At 45.2% G+C, this 21,567-nt stretch overlaps 1 protein-coding gene and 1 long non-coding RNA gene across 2 annotated transcripts in view; both read left to right on the top strand.

Moving 5' to 3' along the window:
- Nucleotides 1-12,942, top strand: part of LOC119375976 (cleavage stimulation factor subunit 3-like) — a 77,941-nt gene extending 64,999 nt beyond the window's left edge. Inside the window, 6 exon segments of the mRNA XM_049411340.1 lie at nucleotides 139-243; nucleotides 1,942-2,012; nucleotides 2,014-2,036; nucleotides 9,456-9,550; nucleotides 12,728-12,791; nucleotides 12,935-12,942. Coding sequence (XP_049267297.1) covers nucleotides 139-243; nucleotides 1,942-2,012; nucleotides 2,014-2,036; nucleotides 9,456-9,550; nucleotides 12,728-12,791; nucleotides 12,935-12,942 — 366 coding nt within the window.
- Nucleotides 12,943-15,371: 2,429 nt separating this feature from the next.
- On the top strand, nucleotides 15,372-20,958 carry LOC125756207 (uncharacterized). The gene is made up of 2 exons (XR_007414549.1): nucleotides 15,372-15,615; nucleotides 19,829-20,958. It is a non-coding gene; the product is annotated as an uncharacterized LOC125756207 (long non-coding RNA).
- The last annotated feature ends 609 nt before the right edge of the window (nucleotides 20,959-21,567 follow it).

Below are 21,567 nucleotides of genomic sequence, written 5' to 3'. Positions count from 1 at the left end.
TTCTGCCCAAGTTCTACCCACAGAATACGGACTAACATCACTTCGTATATAGCTACACATAGTTGTTTATCACAAGTGTTTACCCAGCCCAGTGTCCACTAAGAATTCTTATAAGAACGTATGCCTCACTTGTTTCAGCTCAAGGAGTTTGAGGGCAAGGAGACAGCGCTGCTGGTGGACCGGTACCGGTTTATGGACCTCTACCCCTGCAGTCCTCAGGAACTGAAGTCTCTGGGATACAGGGTGAGCTCTGTGACTTTTGTAAATGTGCTGGCCTGTTTTCGATACGATGTCGCAGCATGACACGCACAACATACGGCCCAATATGTATTGAATCATTACAAACTGGTGTGGCGACTTCATGTTAGCATCACAACTAGGGATGGGTGAAAAGTAAATTTGAGTGCATTCGAAGCGAATAGTGATTTGTTTAAATAATTTCATAACGAGTAGTTTGAATAGTATGTATCACATATTATAAACAAAAGTTAGCATTTTTGTCATGACCCAACTAACTTGCACAATACTTTAAAGAAATGGAACTAGGAGTGTGCGAATGTCACGATTTTGGTTCAAAGTAAAGTGGAAGCAACTTTGAATAGGAGCAAGATTTGGCATCAACATATTTGCACAGCGCAAGATGAACAAGGACAGATGAAAGGACACAACACGCAATTTGTCGTCATTGATCTTGCACTGTGCAAATATGTCAATGCTAAATCACCAGCTAGCCCAAGGTACCATTCTATCAAGCAAGATTTGAACTCAGTAATGTGCAAGTTACAAGCAGTAAAACACATTATGTTGTAAAATTTGCTGTATACTTAGCGCATATAAGCCCATGTAATGCTTTTAATCATTATGGCAGGAACATCAAGTATAACACAAGTATGAAGCTTAGAAATGAAATATGATTACAGGATAAATACATGCTAGCAGTGACAAGTAGATATATTACATTAAAATCGCACTGATGCAAAATATCTTGCTATGTACATATGTGAACAGGTAGTAGCATCTAGTCTAGGTAGAACTGTTTTCATGCATCAAAGCTTGAAAGGATGGTAAGTTAGTTTGAGCTGCCATGTATGATGGTAGGTTATTGCATTAAATTATTGTGTGTGGTGTAACTGATTTAGCGTAAAGAGATGAGCGGCAGGTTATGCGTGCAGCTTTGTTATTGTGGTCATGCTGCGGGAAGACTGAAACGAATTCATCATGAAGCATGGAATGATGTTACAGTTTGTGAAATATGGGTGAATATTTATAGACTTCTTTCAAGGAGGTGTACTGTTCAACCTTGATATACTGAAGGTGGATGTAACAAATTATCACATATAACAAGGTACAGTAGACTCTCATTAAACGGAACCTGAATCGACCGAGGAAATGTGTTCCATTTAACAGGAGTTCCGTTTACTGAGAGATGAACAAGGGTGCAGAATTGAAGTACGAAACCAATCATATTAGAAGCAGTTGTTCTATTAAAGCAGCTGTTCCGTTTAAAAGATTTCCAATTACTAAGAGTCTCTTGTAAATGAAAACGTGTTCCTATGCTGTTACAGTGCAACAGATGAACATTTAGTTTAAAAAATTCGGGATAATAATGTAGTCATTTTCGTGTGCGTGCGACTTTGTTGCAAAAATGGTTGAGGGAATTCCGGAACTGGTACGCCCGGTACACAATCCTGTGCACTATGCAGGCTGTGCTTTATTCAGTGCGCATGGTTCCTCCTTGTTACTTACCGCACTTTGACCTGTTATGGCTGCTGACCACCACCCCATGGGAACAGTTGCAAAGCTCCCCACGCAGCGTTGCTGTAGAATGCACAACCGTTGGAATGCTGCACCCGATCGTTGAATGTGACGCGACCGTTCTGTCGATGTGACAGGACGTGACGGCGGCTGCCCGTGGTGGTGTCATCTGCGCCAGCGTCAAAGCGGAGGTGCGTGAGGAGAGTGGCGGATCAGCAGAACACTCGTGTACCCCGCCCTGACACGGGACAGATGATCCTTCAAGCCCAAGCAGATCTGCCGTAAGTCAGCGCCCTCTCTCTTTCTCTCTCACTGGCGCTCACATTTGTGCTGCAGTTTCTCTTTGCAGTAGTACAGTCAAAATGCAACATTGCTACAGCCGACATTGCCAAATGTATGTGCCAGTGGTGATGATGATGTATTCGCACAGGTGTAAATGCTATGATTAGATCGCTGATGTATTGCCAGTGGTGGTGTGATGAGGCAGTGAGGGTGTTTTCAGTCAAGGAGGTCACGAAGAAGACGTTTTGGGTTTTTGACGTTCAGTGAGATGTGTTGTTTGTGCTGCTTGGCGTTCTTATCTCACCTGTGTTGTACGCCGATGGAAGTACTGAGTACCGCGAATTCCCGAACAAGCGCCCCCCTCTAAGGTGAAAGAGAATCCGACAAGATTTGGAGGGGGGGCCCTTGCTTGGTCACGGATCAAAATTCAACATGGTGCGGCAGAAGAGACATGCATGCTTCCGGTGAATGAAATCATTATTGAATAGGCAAGCATTCACTGTCTAGTCCCCGTCAAGTGAATAAAAGCAGTGAATATATGAAGCAGTGAAAATGGCGGGAGGGCGGGGGGGGGGGGGGGGCACTTGCTCGGTCATTGGTGGATATTTCAAATCTCCAGAAGAAGGGAGGAGGGCGCTTGCTCGGGATTTTACGGTAGTCTTAACATCAATCCTGGCAACCCTTCACAAGGCCGAGCACTGAGCCTGGTCCCACCTTCATGGTTCGCAACACTCATGGCTTTATTGTCGTCACCACTGGCACATAAGCACAGCAGTATACTGTAGTTGTATAAAAAAACAGATGGTAAAAAATCATCGCACAAATGAGGTAAATCTGAAGTCTAGTTGACGGCAATTTAATTTTATTAGTTCAGTAATATGCCCTTGAAGCTCTCAGGTGAATTTACTACACAGATGGTGTATGGTGGTGCGTGGAAGTTGTGCAGCTTTCATACATTTAGTACTAGCTTTAGATTGCATTCAGTGGCACGTACAGAAGTGAAAATAAATAGTATTACAAGGTGGTCGGAGCACTTTGCAAGTAAAATAAACAATATAGCTAGGCTTCACAGGTACATTTGAAGCTAGCTTTAAATATGCCTTGAGTTACGGTGGGGAAAAAGCATTGGTTTGTCATGTGAATGAATAGACTGATGAGAGGAGGCACTGAGAAAATAAAAAATAAAAAGGCACTGACTGACGGTGAGTAAAAATGCACTGACTGTCACATGTTGAGACGTTGAAAACTTGAAAAAAAAAAGGAAGAGAAAAAACATGGTCTTCTATAGAATGAACGTGATGTTCCCATGTTTAATAAGTGCAAGTGCCAAGTGACAGTAAATGTGATGTACACGTGAACACAAGTAAGTATACACTATTGCACCAGTAATATAGTACAGCGTTGACCTGCATGCACTAGTACGTTGTAGCTGATGCCTAGTGTGATAATAGTATGGTCAAACCCGCATATATCGAACTTGCAAGAAAATGAAAGTAAGTTTGATGTATCGTACAATTAGAAATACTATAAATTTAAAGAATTTATCAATGTGATTGTGCAGCTCAAAAAAAACTGCTCGTTACTTTCCAAATGCATGCACTGCGGGAATACCTGCGTGAAAAATAGTCTCTGATTGACTTCTCTATTTTTTCATTTTCAGTGCATCGTTAAGCATGCACTTTTCAACATTGCCACTGAGAGAACAGAGTCCACAGCCTTCTATTGATGCACGATAGTAGCGAACAGGCGCATAGAAATGTGCATAGAAAAAGGTGGCCGCGACAAGTTCTCGTTACTTTTGAGGAGATCTCTAGTGAGATAGGCAATGATGACTCATCATCGGCGAGCTCTCCGGTAGTCTCAGTATCGTCGTCAATGGACACGAACTCGGTTAAAGCGATCCCATCAGAAACAGCACCCAGAAAGTTGGGCGGCTGGCCTAGAAAATCGTACGGTTCATCGAGTTGCATAGCACTCTGCAAGTGGAAATGCACTGCCAGCCTCACCAGAAATGCCGAGACCGCGGTGCTGAAAGCAATTCTGAATTGTCTGTTTCTTTACATCATAGCATGATGCAGTAACATGTTTAAGTGCTCTAAGGAGGCTGATTGAGCTCTCAACCAGTGCGAAGGCTTTTGTAGTAGTCTTCGCACAAAGCACTTTTTGTAGCCTGCCTTCAGTGCACGAACGACACCTTGATCTAATGGCTGCAGCACCAACGTCATCTTTGCTGGCAGGAAACAAGGCTCAGTGTTGGGGAGGTTGATGTTGCAACGGTGAGCACAGCAGTAAGCAGACTTTTTGCCTTGGATTATCAAGTCATCATCTCGGGCTCAAACCACTTGCTCGCCCATCATCCATGCTTTCCCGCTGGACCTGTAGGTCACAGGAACAGACTGTGCATTTTTTAAGCATCACGGCGATTTGCTCTTTTCAATCACGAATGAAAAGCTTGGTCAATCCGGTGACATTGGTGTGGAGCAAAACCAACGTTCTGACTTTGTTGACTTTCCTGCCGTGGGACTCGTCGTCACAATGCACCGTCTTCTTTGGCAGCATCTGCCGAACAAAGCGGTCTCGTCTGCATTAAATATATGACGAGGGTGATACCTTGTTGCGATGTTGTTTCAGTTTTCCGTAATCCAGCTGGTGACCCTGTTGACATCCGTCACGCGGCTTTCATTGGTGACCGCTCGGCCTACTGTTGTGACATTCCTTGAAGTGCTGCAGCCGACCAAAACTGCCCCAAAAGCCAAACCTACCAAGCATAAAAGCAAGATTCGCTTTCTAGTCAATCATGCGACCGAAAGCAGGGATGTTTCGCATTCTGATACCCAGGAACCACTTGTGAAGGATGGCCTCAACATCTTCATATGCAGCTGTACTCATGTTCCGAAAGCAGTAGGTGTCTTGTCATTATTGGCTCTAATGTTGGCCTTGGTCTTCAATATCTTACTCAGTGTGCTTTCTCGGGAGTGTATGCAGCAGTGACATCAGACTTTTTTTTTCCCCCACTTTTGACATTATTGATCATCTGCAGCTTCGCGGAGAATGGCAGGTTTTTCCGTTTTATGGCAGCCATCGTGTTAACAAAGGAGCCCAGAAGAAGTGAACAGTGAACCATAAACGCGGGCCAATCGAACAACCAAGAAACTACGTGCGACCACACATGACGGGCGTTGCGATGAGTAATTGGGGGAAAGCATGTGATGGCAAGTGGTAGTCTGCTCGCTGTGTGCGGCAAAGCTCTCTTCTGTGAGGAAATGCTGATTTGGGTCGTTTAACGCTGTCCGATGTTAGATGTAGGAAGTGTTCTATCTACTTTTTAGAAGCCAAGCTCCTTGGGCCGGCACTCCTCCGCGCCGTTGAAGCTCCCTTCTCTTAAGCGTCACTTTGGGTTGCAGTGGCCGGGATTTAAGAGGAAATTTAGGCCTTGAGCGGTTTGATTCTAGCCCACCAGAAATTCGAGGTTAAAAGAAATAAGCTCTGTGCACAACTGGTTATAGTGGTAGTCTTCACTTTCACCACCTTTATCGTGGATTGTGAAATGACAACCATCATTCTAGCGCACTAAGGGCGCTTTGTCGGAGGTAGTAGCACATGGTCACACCATCCGGCACCGGCGCAAAAAGGCAATGAAACGCTGCAGGCAGCGTTCCGTCGCCGCTGTCGAAGCTCCCTGCCACCTCACTGCTCGCACCCCTCTCCCACCTGTCCCTCTCCCTGCGCTGGGCACGTCGCACTCGCTTAGTCGTTCCCGTCACCGAGCACAGCAGATGCTCTCCCCACCCGCTCCCCACCTGCTCCCCATTCTACCACCTTCATGAAAGCCAGCAGCGAGATCAGGCGCATAGTCGTCTGCGTCCCATTTCTAAGGAGCTTCGCTCATCGGTTGTATTTGTACACGGAACAACTGCTCGTTTTTTTCTGATGTAGCCGTAGATCTTCGTGCGTATTGATTTAGATCATTGTCATATTCGAAAGTAGTTTGATCGATGGATAATTCAATTTGTCTGAGTTCGATATAGCTGGGTTTGACTGTATGTGTGATGGTGTATTGTCTAAAAAAAATGTCGAGATAAATTGCTATGCATGTATTGGTTCTCATTCAAAGTGCTTTATAGTACTTCATGGGATCGTATGACCTTGTACTAAGTGATGGCAGATTATTCCATTGCATGCATGTCAGCAGTGAATGCATATAGGTGTATTACCAGTGGGTATTCTTCTGCTGTCACATATCCAAAATGCATGGTGAGAGACGATATCGTTTACATCAAAAGCAAGCATTGGCTCGCCCAGTTGCTCAAAGTATTGGATTCTGATTGCGAATGTCGGTACTCTGCCAGAGCATCTTGAAACTGCGTTCTGTTTTTCACGTGCTTGTTTGGGCCACTGTCCTTGCTCAGCTGGCCCACAGATCCCGTGCGATCGCACAGATCGAACGGATGCATATTAAAGAGCCCCTCACCATGTTTTGAATGTTGAGGCGAGTGTGGTGCGTAGGCCGCTCGGTGGCGATTGTGTCCACAAAAGCATGAAACGCCGCGCAACGCGAGAGCAGTCGAAAAATTTCGTGAAAGCAGTCGCAAACAAAAGGCTGCACGCACACAGGTGCTCCTTGGAGCGACTCTGACCATGGTCCAGTGCCGAGCGCACAAAGCAGCCTCGGGAGAAGCGCCGCGCCGCAAAATAAAAAGAGGAGACGAAAGAGGAAGGGATCATCAAGGATCTCGACTCATGGAAGGACAAAGGGAAGGTATGCAGATGCTTGCAGATGCTGTAGTCGGTTACAACTTAAGAAAGAGAATGTCCGCTCCGCCCACAGCCGTTACTGTCCGTCCCACAGAAAATTTGGATAAGTGCTCCATCCAATGGTGCTTACCAATTTTCGTGATGTCAAGCCCTTCTCGGGTGTTTAAGACAGCTGGCGTTCTGATAAATTTTGTCATGGATTCTGACATCGCTGTGCAGCCTAACTTGATGCTTTAGGTAGTAACGGGGAACCTTTAACTCTTAATATTCGTGGTATTACATTAGCTAAGGAAAAATACTTAAGGTTCGAGCGGAAATCAGCTAGCATGACTGTCTTTCATAGGTGAAAGGCAGGCGCCGCTGTGGGCGGAGCTGACGTTTTTTTTTTTAAAGTTGTAACCGACTGTAGACGAGGCAAAAGATGGGAAGAGTGTCTTTCTCTGCTCACAGTGACTCTCTCCTGCTGGCGGCATGATAACCAAACAGTTGATTAATTCCTCCAGTAGTAACCGACTTAACAGATCTTTTTGGTAGAATGATTCCTAGAGGTGGGCGCCTTACAATTTGGAGTGTGTAAGCAACACTTGCTGTAGGATTGGTGAGGGGCTCTTTAACGACAGTGCAAAGTGCTTCTGTAATCTTTAACATCGCTCGTGTGCTTCTGGTTGGCATGGTAATCCACAGGAAAGGCCATTGAAGTTGACAGGCAGCTTTATGGGACCGTCGTTTTCATCACGCTTGCATTTCTTTCGTGTAAACCCGATAGAAAAAAAGAAATTGTGCTTGTAAATGTGCAAGTCCTACAGTAAAACCTCGGTGATACGATCACGGCTCGTACGAATTTCGGGTTAATACGAATTTTTCTGTGGTTCCGGCCAAGGCCCATTAGCCTGCAATGTATTGGAGTATGATTGTTGCGAACCGATTTGCACCCCGCGACGTTTGATGCGAACATACGCTAGTGCACAGGTACAAACAGGTGGTGCCTGTGCTGTCGCGGAAGACACGGCAGTCCCGCGCAAGCACGGACATGCGCGCTGCGCGACCATCAACGGTACATCGTTGCCTCCAAGATAGTGCGCGCGAACCTTGGAGGCCTCTATGCGCCTTCGCATTTATATTACAGATGACGTTGACGTCACGCCTTTTTTTTCCCGACGTGTTGACGCGTGCTCTTGTGCTCGAGGCGGCAGCGTCTTTGTAATGTGTTAACACGTGCCTGCTACGTCAATGCAAGCCATGTACCCACAATCAGACGTTCTATGAAACAAGACTGAAACTTGGGCTGTGGGTCCGTCATGAAGTCCCATGAAAGGTGGATGAAGACCCCAAGAGACGAAGTGAACGGTCTTGGCGAAGGAGCTTGGCCTCTTATCTATCGTGAGCAAAGCGCTTCTTAAGTCGCTTTCGCCGCAGTACTTTGGTGTCACGCAGAAAAGCGTAGTAATCTTAGGAAGGGGCTACTAGCGGTCACGGTGCACGACACATCTGGTTCATTAATTACACACGCGCGCATGCACCGTATATTACATGTACAAGTATGATTGCTGACGTCTAGAAACTTTACTAGCAATCATTCATAGCTGTTCATGATGTCGCTGCGTACCTGAGAAACACTAAGTCAAAACGTATGCCAACTTTCTTTTGTCACATACTAATTTTCCGTGTGTTCTGGTGATACGAATTTCGGATGATACGAATATTTTAGTAACCCCACGAGATTTGTATCACCGAGGTTTTACTGTATATAGAGGCATCCACTGGTAAAGGGAACACTTGCGTGCAGTGCATGTCTGGATTTTGCTATCTCGCAAGGGCATTGGCAATCGCTTATAATTGCAGCAGATAACTCGTGGTCAGACTTCTTTCGGACATCTCTACAGCGCACAGACACCACTTCTACAGTCACTCACAGTTACAGTGCCAGCAATATTGGAGGCGCACGTATGAGTATTCCTTTCAACAGGGGATCCTCACTGTGCACTTATGTTGAATTCCAATGGCGGAGTCGGAGCAAGTTTTTCTGCTCGTTTCAAAGCAAACTTGTTTCAACGACCGAGTGAGGGTGAGTCCAGTGTTCCAGTGAGAGAGTTGGAGTGGGTTCAGAGCAGGAGCTACCCCATGAGCAGGAAGAGTTGCTCCGTAAAAATCGGCGGTGTTGACCAGAACTCTGCATGATGCACTTCCACTTACACATTGGCCTGCTCGGGGGTACCGCAGCAGTCACGAGATTTTGTGCTAATGGTGGTCAAGCCAGCGAGAAATCCACACCTCTAGTTCTCTAGCTTCGTGGCACTGTCAGCAGATCACTGGCACTGACCAGACACAACTGACCGGTGCTGGAGTGACAGCGGCAGTGACTGCCACATGCAAGGTATCCCCGGTAACTCTGCTTCCGGAGGATAGAACCTCTGCTTCCGCTTTGTTCCAGCGGTGGAAGTTGTGTTCCTGTCGTGAATTAGGATGCGTTTCTCTGTGCCGGGTCAAATGCTCGGTCATGGAGTCGGTTGGCCACTCTGAATCCGCCATTGGAATTCAACATTACACGCATACATATGGGAGGAATATCAGACGTAATGACTGTATTATGTAACAGTTTGACTATAGCTACAGAGACTGTCATGTCATTTTCGATCATAGTAATGTGTAATTCTCATCTGCAGCAACTGGTGCGCACATTGTTCCCGGCGGCGTGTTCCCACCTCCACCGGCAGCGTCTGAACTGATGATGAGGCTGCCACCACCTCATTGTTTCATGGTGAGTGTCGTGACTGATTTGTTGACGTTTCATTGCCTGCACTTGCTGGAACTCAATCGACTGCACTGCAAAACTGTTTTCACGAGAGAAATGCTGTGAAATGACTAGCGCACACTTCTACTACAGTCAATTGTGGCCTACGAACAAGCGTAAGCTCTGCCGACAGCCATCATTGCCAAAGAGAAGTTTGCATAGATGCTTCAGGGGCGAGACAGCTGCACTATTGTGCAATTTAAATGCAAAGCATTTCTTAGTGGACTTCTGTGACTTTGAGCCTACCTATCTATCTAGCCGCCTACGATGTTGTGCTTCCTGGCCATTTCGTTGATAGGATATTATACCAAAATTGGTACGGCATAACATGACCGTATGGCTAACACAATTACAGGTCATAACAGAAAATCCTGACATGCATGTCATGAACGGCATGATTTACATGTCATGGTCTTGGTGCTCATGTGGCTGTTTTGTTAACTTGATATACGTATACCAAAATTGATATAGCGTGACAAGAGTGTATCACGTATCACAAACATACTGACATGTCCTAACGTGTAAATCATGATACGCATGTCATGTGCAGCATGATTTACATGACATGGTCTTGGGGTGCTCGTGGCTGTTAAATTAAATAGATATATACCAATATTCGTATGACAAAACATTTGTGAAGGGCAAACATAAATGACAAGCGGTAACATGAAAATCATGAGATGGATGTCATGTGCGACAAGATTTACATGCCACACTCATGGTACGCTCGTGGCCATTTACTAGCTTGACATGCACCAAATTTCGCATTGCATTGCTTGACTTCATGACGAACATAAATGACAGGTGGTAACGTGGAAATCATGATATGCATGTCATGTGGGGCATGATTTGCATGCCACGCTCATGGTGCGCTCTTTGCTTGCTGCTTCACATTACATCAATTCCCACAGTGCGTGGGATCTGCGGATTTTTGATAGGATTCCGTTTTCATGCGCCAAGCTGCTCCAAAAGCATAAAAATTGTGAAAGTTGCACGGAACTGCTCCAAAGCAGCCTCAAAGGCAAAATTTTATTGCCCATGTCCGCTTCATTGGGGGAAAAAAAGCTCGGTTCACAGGACAATTTTCCAAGCAGCGCCAAGGATACCAAGAAAATGATACGTTCGCAGAACACATAGACGCGCCGAAGTATGTTTCTTCCACGCACTTTTCTAATGAAGGCTCCTATGGTGCCGCCATATCTCCTCTAGGCTGTTGTAAATATGCGTGGTCCCCCCAAAATGTGCTGCCGTGCCCCGAGCGTGCTGCTTCTACTCATAAGGCTGTGCATTCTGTCGCTAGAGAAGGCTATCGAGTAGCATGCGTACCGGGGTTGACTCTCAGGTTCTTTGTTGTGCGTAGCGTGTTCCTCCGGTCGCTGTGGTTTTTGTGTCGACGCTGCTGCATGTGGTCACCTACGCGCACATTTGCCATGGAAGTCGGCAGTGCAGTTTTTAGAGTAGCGTATGCAAAGCTTTGCGTTAGCGTTTGTCGCCACTGCGCATGCCTGGTACGCTATCCTCTTGCGGGCCCCTGTTAAGTGACGGAAATAACGGGCGACCGCAACGAATGTTTCTGTAGGCAGTTTTAAATAGCATATGCTAAGATAGCGTTCGTTGTGGTTGGCCGCTATTTCCGTCACTTGACGGGGGCCTGCAAGAGGATAGTGTAGGCATGTGCAGTGGCGACAAACGCTAACGTAAAGCTTTGCGTAGCCTATTCTAATGCTCCCTAGTACCTTGTTGCACGAATGCGGCGACAAGTAGCTTTCTGCATGTGAGCGTCTTCGCGATGCTCGAGCGGTTTTGCACAAGAAGGCTGCAGCCGACTGATGCGAAGCCCGTTTGTGTCATCCCTTAAAAAAGCGTGCAGTACGCTTGCAACGACGCTACGCCTGCGGTATCATAGGTGAGCGTTTGACGAGGTAGTCAGTGTGGCGAGGTTTCTTGGCGTCCGCGCCACACTTTTGAAGGCGGCCCACACTAAATGGCAGTGAACGGCGGTGCAGCACGCTTTTGTTGGCGCATGTTAAAAGCATGCAGTACGCTTGATGCTACGTCAACCACGCGGCTGAGCATATAGCTGAAGGCGCTTATTGTGATGTTCTGCCGAGAAAGGGTAGCACTGACCTACAGAAAGCTGAGGGGAAGCTTGAAAAGGTAAATAAGCAGACCTACAAAATGCCAAAGCAGTGTGCTGAATCATATGAATAAACTTCAACAAAGGCCTACTGCTACATAAATACATTTCTTGTGCAATCATAACTTTTTTTATTTTATAAAAGTGTGACGCTTTTTTCGATTTTTTCCCTAATGTTTGTGAAGTGAACCTAGTTTGCGAAATCTTTTTTCACTTATTTCATATGTTGTTTGTTACTCGGGCTCAATAGGTCGCATGGTATGTAAAAATGTAATTGTTGTTCATACATGCCGATAATCTGTTTAAAAAACTTTCTCCAAAGGCTGTTATATTTTATGCGTATTCTAAGCTGATCAAATATGTACTTGTCCCCCCAAGTTGCTACAAATTTTTTTCAAGCTCCTAAGATGACATATTAAATGCCGGGAACTGCTCGAAATCAAAGTTGTTCTGCTTCAAAATTGAAATTTTGCTGCTCCAGGAACTGCTCCCAGTTTATTTTCGGCTGTCTCACCGCTGTGCATGCAATTGCATTCGCTCATTTCGGTGATTTCAAGCACTTTTGTGCGCTTAAGATTGTTGATTTTGCCATGCGGATATATGCTTAGGTCGCTGCCTCTAGATCGAAAACTTGAATCTGATCAAATGCGACTTAGGCCCAAATATCATCCACAATGCCTTGTATGTCACCCATCTTATTGCTACAATTTCCGCTCCCTTCTTAAGTCTGGTGCACCAGAGAAATGGCGCTGCTCCCATATTGAATCTACTGAATCTATCAGCCTCGAATGTATGGCTGAGGAATGACATTTAGGATAATGATTCTGAATCTCGCATTCAAACAAATGCGGGTATATTGAGGCATTAATTTAGAGGCTAGTGCACTGGCACTGTTAGCATTGCTTGCAGTCAGTGATGGTCGCCATTTTTCTACAGAAGGATGAAAAATGTCGGCAAATGTTTTGTATTTTCAACTGTGGTTCTCTGCTTCCTCTCTTCTCCACCAGGGTCCCTTTGCAGCTGTTGACGAGTTGATGGAGGTCTTCCGGACCATGAACCTCCCTGAGAAACGTAAGCAGCTTCACATATCAGAGTATGGGTATTGTTATTGCTATTCCAGACACATTGTGGCTCCTCATACATGCCTTGTATATAAAGCACAGCACTGGATGTTCCCTCTGTTTTATTTTTTGCTCTCTGCTCTCACAATTCAGACGTGTAGTGGCAAATTCAGGCATTTTCTTTAGTTGGAAGATATGCACAGCTGTGGCTATGCTCGGTTTTCATAACTTGGCCATGTTTTTTCATTCAGGAACTGCAGCTTTATTACATCCAGAGGGGCCTTGAATCACTTTTCCTGGTACAGTCAAACCTCGTTACAACGAACACCACATAAACAAACATTTCAATTAACGAACTTTTAAGAAATCCCGGGCCCACTGCTTATAGTTTCAATGTAAAAATATTTCACTACTACGAACTTCAGAATAACGAAAATTTCAGAATAACGATCGTTATTTAATTCCCGTGTAATCTTAACAACACCTCAGTACTACGAACTTATATCCTGAAATGCGAGGATTCTTAGATTTCAGTGTATCGGTCATGACAGTTGGAGCTGTAAGGTAGCAGATGACGCAGCGCGAAGAGCGGACGCCCTCCCGCAAAAACCTGAGATGGCGCGGGAGGAGAGAGACGCGGGCGAGAACTTTTTTTTTTCCCCTCCATTGCGGAGGCGACAGCGCATCAGGTTTTGTAAAGGCCCAACCGCATGCATTGCATGCAACTTTTGAGCAAAGGCGACTGTGACAAACGGGCTCCGTCGCGCTGTCGCGACAAGAGCACCCACATGTTCGCGACAGTCTTGTTTGAGATAAGGATGCCATAAAAGTGTTTCGTGACTTTTTTTTTTCACAATCTTATGTTTAACCGCGACAGTAGTATCTGCTGTGATCCCATGGCGTGCCCGGAAGCGTACGCTGCCTACGCTACGTCGCACTTTGCAAACTGCGTTATGTTGGGTTTAGTCCACGAGGCGCATCTCAACAACGTTTCCTCTTGCTGTCATAGAACGTTTAAGAAAAGCCGCAGCACCTCACATCGTTGCTTTGCACGGAGAAGGGCTACCTCACACAACGACAATGCTGACATTGCAGCAAGCTACCACCGAAACATCAAAACGAACCGTGATCAAAACGACAAACTACGGCCGCTGCCTCGCTCTCTGCGTGAGATGGGGCTGTAAAGAAGGTAGTCTATAACTTGCATTCCTTGAAGTACGCGCCGATTGGAAGCATTACGAGCAAATGGCAACCGAAACGAGGGTCAGAGATGCTGCCATGTTGCTGGATATCGTTATGCTCACTTCCGGGCGACAAGCGATGTTTTCTGGCTTTCCAGAAACCTGCGACACCTGCGACGCGACAAGCGACGGCGATGGATGGCTCTACGACAGCAAGTCCTGTTGGCAGTCGCTCAAACTCGCGTGCATGCAGTTGGGCCTTAAAGGATTGCACCGATGACATGGACGACGATGTCACGGTAGCACCCGAAGATCGCGACGAGTCCGTGTCGGCCACAGATGCGTTGGACTACTTGAGGAAACCCGCATATTCATAGAAAAAAGCGGAAAGCGACCGAAGCGGCGCATAAAATGCGGATGGTCTAGAATCGTTCGTGACACTGAGTTTATGCTGCACCCGTCAAAAGACGATCACGGACTTTTCAAATAAACGTGCCTTGTCTGACGTTCACGTGTGCATTGTTGTGAGAAATGAGTTCAAGGACGTACCGTTGCAAAGGTAGGACGTTTGCGTTACTGAAGTTCTATTGTTATGGTAAATTTTTGGGCTTTCACTGTAACGACCTTTCAGAATAATGAACATTTTTCCGCGGTTCACTGAAGTTCGTTATGCCGAGATTTCACTGTAATCACCAAATGACCTCAGTATCGATGGTTATTGACCTCACGAATCGATAGGCGCAAAAATTTTTTGAATCCATCAAGAACAAGCACACTCACGGGTTTGTCGGGCGCTTTCGGCACTTTCTCTCTTCTTTCGTCCCAATGAGCATGCTGAAAGCTAAGCAGGGAAGGATGGCACGGCGGAAAGAAGTTACGTCAACGCACGTCATGGCCTTGAGCATGTGTGATGAAACGTGATTTCTCTTTCCTGTTGTGATTCCTGTGCACGGGTGTGGCTCACTGTGTAATGTTAGCACATTATAAAGTGCGGCATCAGCACGTGGCGGCACCGGTGGGAAGAAGTGCGCATCTGATCCAAACGCAACTGTTGATTTATGTCTCCTATTAGCCAATAGCATGCTGTCTGCTGTTCGACGTCAAACAGCAGGCACCGACAGCTTTAAAGAGAGTGAGCACAGGCCTCTGTATGAATAGTGCACAAGATTTGGCTGAGCTGTTCATAGTGGTGTCCGCTTTCTGCAGGTTGTTTTTTTTTCACCTGGCCCAGGGGGTAGTTCATGACTCCTTTAAAGGGTGTTTCATGGGATGAGTTCTGGCCCTAGGTGGTGACATTTATTGAGGACTTGTGCATCTATTAGTCACCATGTTAACATCATTATTATTATTATTATGTTGTTGTTATTGTTGTCGTTAATTTGGTTCCCAATGCCTTATCTCAACCCCCCGTCCGAGCGAGAATGGCGTCTCGAAGGAACACCTCAAGCTCTTTGAGCACAGCCAAACAGGCGGCCTGCAATCGGGCAACCCGGCAGCGGAGGCGGCGTCAAGCGCAAGCACCGCGACGGTGCCGCCGCTGGTGCAGGCGGCGGCACCAACGCGGGCGGCGGAGGCGCCGAAGAGAGCGAAGAGGAAGATGGTGGCCTAGCGCCACCTGCGCACGACATCTATCGATCGCGGCAACAGAAAAAGGTGCGCTGAGGCGGTGGGAAGGTCGTTGCATGCGCCTCTGCTGTGTCATGCTGGTGGCAGGGGCTGTGACGTTCATCGGCAATGTGACGGGGAATGCGCTAGCACGTGACAGAATGTGTTGGTGAAAACCTCCTGCATTTAGGTGGGATGTTTAAGCTGAAGAGCGGCTTGCACCAGCAGGTAAAACATCCTCTCCCTTTGGGTTCAGCTTCAACCACAGCACATCATCTGCACCGGACACGACAGTCTGTCGCATGCTAGCGAGCTCTGTTCGCACGGCTCACCATAGCGCGCTCATCAAAACTAAAACTGGCGTGCCCGAATTTGGCTGATGGTAGGGAATGCAGTCGCATTGTTAATAGAGTCAGACGGAATTCAGGGTTTTGTTTGCGTGCAACATATTGCATTCCTGCCTTGCGTGTGCAGATGATCTCGTAACTGTGAAGGTCATCTTCGACTCGTTGCACGCACTTGCATTTATTTGTGACCGGGGATGCTGCTTATTCCTAACACTGTTGGATTCTGCCACCTTGTTAAATCTGCCATCTCATCACCTCTGATTGGCTCACAGGATAGTTGTGCCTTCACCGATTGGCTCGAAACATCCAACATGGCGGGATTTGGCAGCATGGCAGAAATCGACTGCGCAAAACAGCAGGTATTGGGCTTTAAGTTAGCGCTTTTGTATTACAGCATGCTGGCGTTGCAAAAAGCTTCGTTAACATCTTTGCTTGTGTTGAAGCTTCCCGCTAATATGTCATCATCATCCACATAACCATCTTTAATAATTAAGAGGCCTTCGGCAATGTGATGCATTAACGAGGAGCAAAGACGTCGGTAAGACATGGCGGGTGCCAATTGACAAAAACGGGAGAGGCAACTTATGCGTACAAAAAGCTCAGAAAACAGTCAAACTAAGACTGACTTGAAAGCAGAACATGAGTGCTGAGAAGGAAAAATGACACCTTGAAATTCACCAAGGAAACATGTCAGTGTGTTTTACTTTTCCACTGTGCTTTGTGCACAGAGTTGTGCACAGCCACAGATCTCGCGTCATGTGGCCTTTTGTCTTGCACTTCGTAGTCGGCATTCACATGGCCAAATTCGGGCACGCCTCCAGTCTCGTGATGTCGAGAAGTTTCACAGCGATGTCTGTAGTATTTTTGTTAACTCACCATCGTCACGAATGTCTAACGCAACTACCATGTGTATGTAGCATGTGTGGCGAGTTGTGTGTGAGCGCAATTCTAACAAAACTGTGTGAAGCTGTATATGTTCCTGATGTGTTCTTTTCAACCATGTTTGTACATCGCAGTCAACGATAATGTTTGGATTGCCTTACTTGAGCAGCAAATGTGTCTCAGCGTCAATGTGCACTTCTCATGTTTGTCCAAAAGCTCATAGGCCTATTTGCAACACGATCGTAGTAGTTGCAAGATTTCTAAGTAACATTCACACATGTTTTCATGCAGAAATGTGGCACTACCGCATACAGGAGCTAGATTTGTGGCAGTTCAGTCAACTTTAGTATGATGGCTCTTAGTAGTACCTATGTAGTTGCATTGGCTTAAAATTATTTCATCCGGCTTTCAAATGGCTTTGCCACTTTGTAGGGGGATGACCTTCAGTGGCGCATCTGTGTTACATATGCGCCAATTTTCAATTATTATTGCAGGCATCTAGAGACTTTCTGCCCTTTTGTGTCAAGAAAACTGCAATTGCATTTGAGAGAATATAAGTAATAGTGCGTAAAGGCACAATCCTGATTGTCAGACATGCCAGTGTACTAGCCGTAAGTTCCTTTGTCACTGAGTCATTACAGTGCCTGAATTGTGATAAGGTAGGAAACTGGGCTAGTTGGAATATAGTCACATTGGCCAGTGCAACGAAGACACGGGACTAGACGAAGTACTCACAAAAGTACAACATAAGTGCTTGGGTCATGTACTTCATTTTAGTTCTGAGTCTTCTTTGTGCCGGCGATTATGAGTGCCTGAATTTTTGTTAGTAATTTTTAATTAAAAATTGGGCATTTAAGATTTGTTGGACACCACGTAAAACCAGCGCTTGTTACCTCGCAGTCCAGTGTGTGCTGCCTACTTGTTTGCAAACGTAGATAACTAGGCCAGAACGCTGCGTATGGCAGCTGTGCTCGTCATTGTTAGACACGGCTTTTAAGCTCCACCATGCAAAAACACAAATTTATCCTTCGTATTTGCCGCAGCAATGCCAACCATGTAGCTTTGGCTCCTTCCTGTGAGTCTGGATATTGTGTCATTAAGTTTAACTTAGCCTATTCTGGTTTAAAAACATTGGTGTTTTTAGCAGCGTGCACATGTGTTTTCCATTCCATCCATGCTTTTAGTGTTAGCTTCCTTTTATTGCCCTTATGTAAATTTTTTGGTGCCAATGGCCTTGCTAAATGCTGTTTGCAGAGTTGGCCTTTATGACCATCTACGTATTAATGTGTGTTTGTTTATACCCCATCATTCTTGCCATATGCGTGCACACGCAATGCCTTTTCATAAATGATTTCTTTTCTATTCCATGCTCATTGTCTGATGCTCACTTGAAGATTGCTGTTTCAAGTTCCTGAACGCCTTATACTTTTGTAGCTTGTATGTCGCATAACTTGTGTGCTCACTTTCAGTACACTTCTTCTAGCTTTAAGTGTTCAAAAAACAACGTTCAAGTTTCAAGATATTTGAGAAACAGTCTTGTTTGCAAACATATGCTGACAGCGTATTGCTAATGCCTTTTATATGATTGCCAGTTGAGGCTTCTTCAGGAGGGCAAGTTAAGTCACTGTGTCCTATTTTTTCCTGTTTCATTTCTTTCTTTTCTTGAAACTAATGTTCTGTTTGTTTGCTTTGGGCAATTTGCTATTTGTTGCTTCGAAACTAATACATCTGGAGAAGTCGTTCTCTAAGCCTGTTGCGTGACCTCTGCTCTGTCAAACGACATAAGGCCTGCTTGAAGGTGCCGGAATGGGCTCAAATGCGAGAAAGAATGTCATTTTTTCCCCCCCTAGCATCTGCATTGACATCAGGACGTGACTGTGCAGGTATCAGTTTATTTAGGGCAATGCCAAGATTCCACGACTCTTACATCTTGAGCTTCACATCGCTTCATGCTAGCTCGATCTCACTGGCAGACGTAAAATACAGGTTCGGTAGATTGGTGCAAAAGATGCGCAGTGCTTCATTGTTAGCACTGTTGCACAGGCCCTTTATCTAATGTTGAGAATCACAGGTCAGTAATAAAAAAAAAAGCTACAGCGTAACAACTTTTTCAGTCAAACTGCCACCCACTTCACACCTTACTGCATACGTAGCTTATATAGTTGTTTTAGCTGTCCGAGTGGCTTTGGCCTATCATTGTTAGTATACAAAGAAAGATGCACAACAAATGGCACTGATGAAGCATTGTCATGACAACGTACAACTCTTGAAGCTCTAGTCTAATGTTTAATGGTGAAAGAGGCAGAATGTGCGTTTTGCTCCATGTTTTTGATCGCACGCCTTCTTTACGAAAGTGGGTATTGGGAATCGGCATTGAGGTGTAGCTTCATAATGGCATGCCAAGTCTAGTAGTGATGACCACAACTTTTAAATCTGAGGTGTGGCATTGCAGTCGCATGCTATTGTCAGTAAGAACGGCACATTTCAGGGTGCCTGCTTCTTAGGAACCAAACAATAAAGGTGTTACAGAAAGATGAATATTTTGGAATTACTCGGCATACAAGGAAGCCTCAGCCTAGAAAGAACTTGGAAATTGTGCCTGTGTGCCCTACTACGTGGCAGTGAATTGGCACATGAACATCAGGCGCACATGGATTTTTACGTTCATTTGCGATGAATTTGCACACTTTTAAGCCCATTATAAATGCAACGTTTCCAGGTTCTGCTCCTTTCGAGCCGGGACTCTCGAAGCAGCTTGCATGTAAAAACAATTCTTGCACTTAACAGCAGGCATCAGCTAGTCATTGTAACGAGGGAGATGTTAAGAAAGCATCATTCCAGTGACACACAGTACTTAAAAAATGGAAGATTTCCAGAACACATTAGCGAGTGAAACATTCTCGTGCTTTTTTTTTTTTTTCGGTCTCGTTGCAGAAAAATAAGCTTGCGTGTTTTGCTTTCGTTGTCATTGTGAGTGATGACGTGTGTGTGTGGCTTTAAAAAGGTGCGTTTGTTCTCCACTTTCTCCGCAGCTCATGTTTTAGAGTGCGGGGGTCGCAAAGTTGTCAGACGGTGTTGAGAGAGTGCTCACTCAAGGATTTTTGTGTCGTTTGGGCGACTGCAGCGAGAGACGTCGAGAGGCTGCACGGACCCTTCCTCTTCTTCCTCTCCCATCACATCCTTTTACTTCGTTTTTTTTTTCTTTCACACTTTGAGGGACCTCTGAAAGGACTCTCAATTTGTTGGACATCGTGGACTTATACATAGTATATGTATATTTGCGTGATTCTTGTAGTGCGCGGATGGTGCGTTTGTGTACAGCGAAATGATTGTGAAGAAAACATTTGCAAGGAAAGAAAAGAACGCTTCAAAAAAAAAAAAAAAAGGTGATGCCTTTAACGCTGCTTCGATTTTTATCGCCTAACCGAGGAAGTGAATTTAAGTGAAACTTTACCACAAACATTCTACAAATTGTATTACTAATTTGCCACGTTGTTTCTCATCTTGTTCGTCCTCATTTCTTATCTCAGATCGTCAGATTATGTACATTGCGGGAAAAATTTTGATGTTGAGAGGTAACAAAGGAATGCTTGATCACCTGCTTTCAATCTTAAATGCCTTTTAATGGCATTTAAGTGACATCTGTTAAATCTGTGCCTTAACATACGAATACAAAAGTAAGTTTTGTGGTTGAAACGGATTACATATCTTCTATACAGATATGACAAGACATCACAACTTTGTTTGCAACTGAAATACTGAGTGGCTAGACGTACTTCAAGGTTTCACCTTCACATGTCATGGGCTAGTGAATAAATAAGCAAAAAAAAGATAATAATAGGAAGGATATTGCGTTAAAGGCTCCACCTTTCGACATCCATCCATTGAAAGACTGCTCGACAGCGCTCATTCCATTTCAAGTTTTGTAGGTGATGCGTGTTCCATTATTGTAAATAAAACAGTGTAAGCCTTTTAAGTGAATCTGCTGCGAGTGCTCCTGGTGTTGGCGAATAAAATTACGTGCGAATGCAGTTGTCCATCCACTTGGAGAGCGTGTCATTGGAAGAATGTTTGTTGTTGCCATGGTAACATTGTCACTTGTACGATCACTATGTCCCAATCGGTGATTGTGCCTTCCCTACGTTTTTTGTTCAAATAAAAACCAATTCTGATGACGTCGAGGACCCTGTTTTACTTGGTCCTGCCTTGAATGAAGGTCCTGCCCCTGTATTCACGAGCTGGTCCCAGCTTTATTTACCCTTGTAGACAGCTTCACCAGCTTTTGTAGTCACCAAGAGGCTCACATTGAAGATTCAGATCGGCATTTGTGTTGTTCTGATCTTTTCTCTAGTGTCAGTGTCTGCACGCCAACTTCTTTTATCACAAATCTGTACCAACCAGCTCAATTTACTGTCGTTCTAAGCTCACGTTGAAGTTTATCTCGTGTTGTGCCAAATACAGCACAGCGCTGCTCCTTGACCAACAAAGACACTACAGCTTGATAACCCCTTCAACAAGGGAGTTGAAAAATACTCCTTTAACAAGGGAGTTGAAAAATGCTCCGCCACACAAGTGTATTATGCCATCGCATTGTTGTTCTTGAGACTGGTCTTGCTGTACCCGAGAGCTTGCAAGTAGGCCTTGAGAATGTGCATTCATAATTTAAATACTACATTATTGTGCAGCGCGATTATAAAAGGATAGCTATACATCCACAAAAGTAGTGATATTTTCCCCAGCTTTAGCTTTTTGTAGTTGGGATGAAAATTCA

This window comes from Rhipicephalus sanguineus, unplaced genomic scaffold (assembly GCF_013339695.2).
Source record: "Rhipicephalus sanguineus isolate Rsan-2018 unplaced genomic scaffold, BIME_Rsan_1.4 Seq1054, whole genome shotgun sequence".
Classification (NCBI taxonomy): Eukaryota; Metazoa; Arthropoda; class Arachnida; order Ixodida; family Ixodidae; genus Rhipicephalus; species Rhipicephalus sanguineus.
The sequence above is the reverse complement of the archived record's forward strand: the minus strand, read 5'-3'. Positions and strand labels throughout refer to the sequence as shown.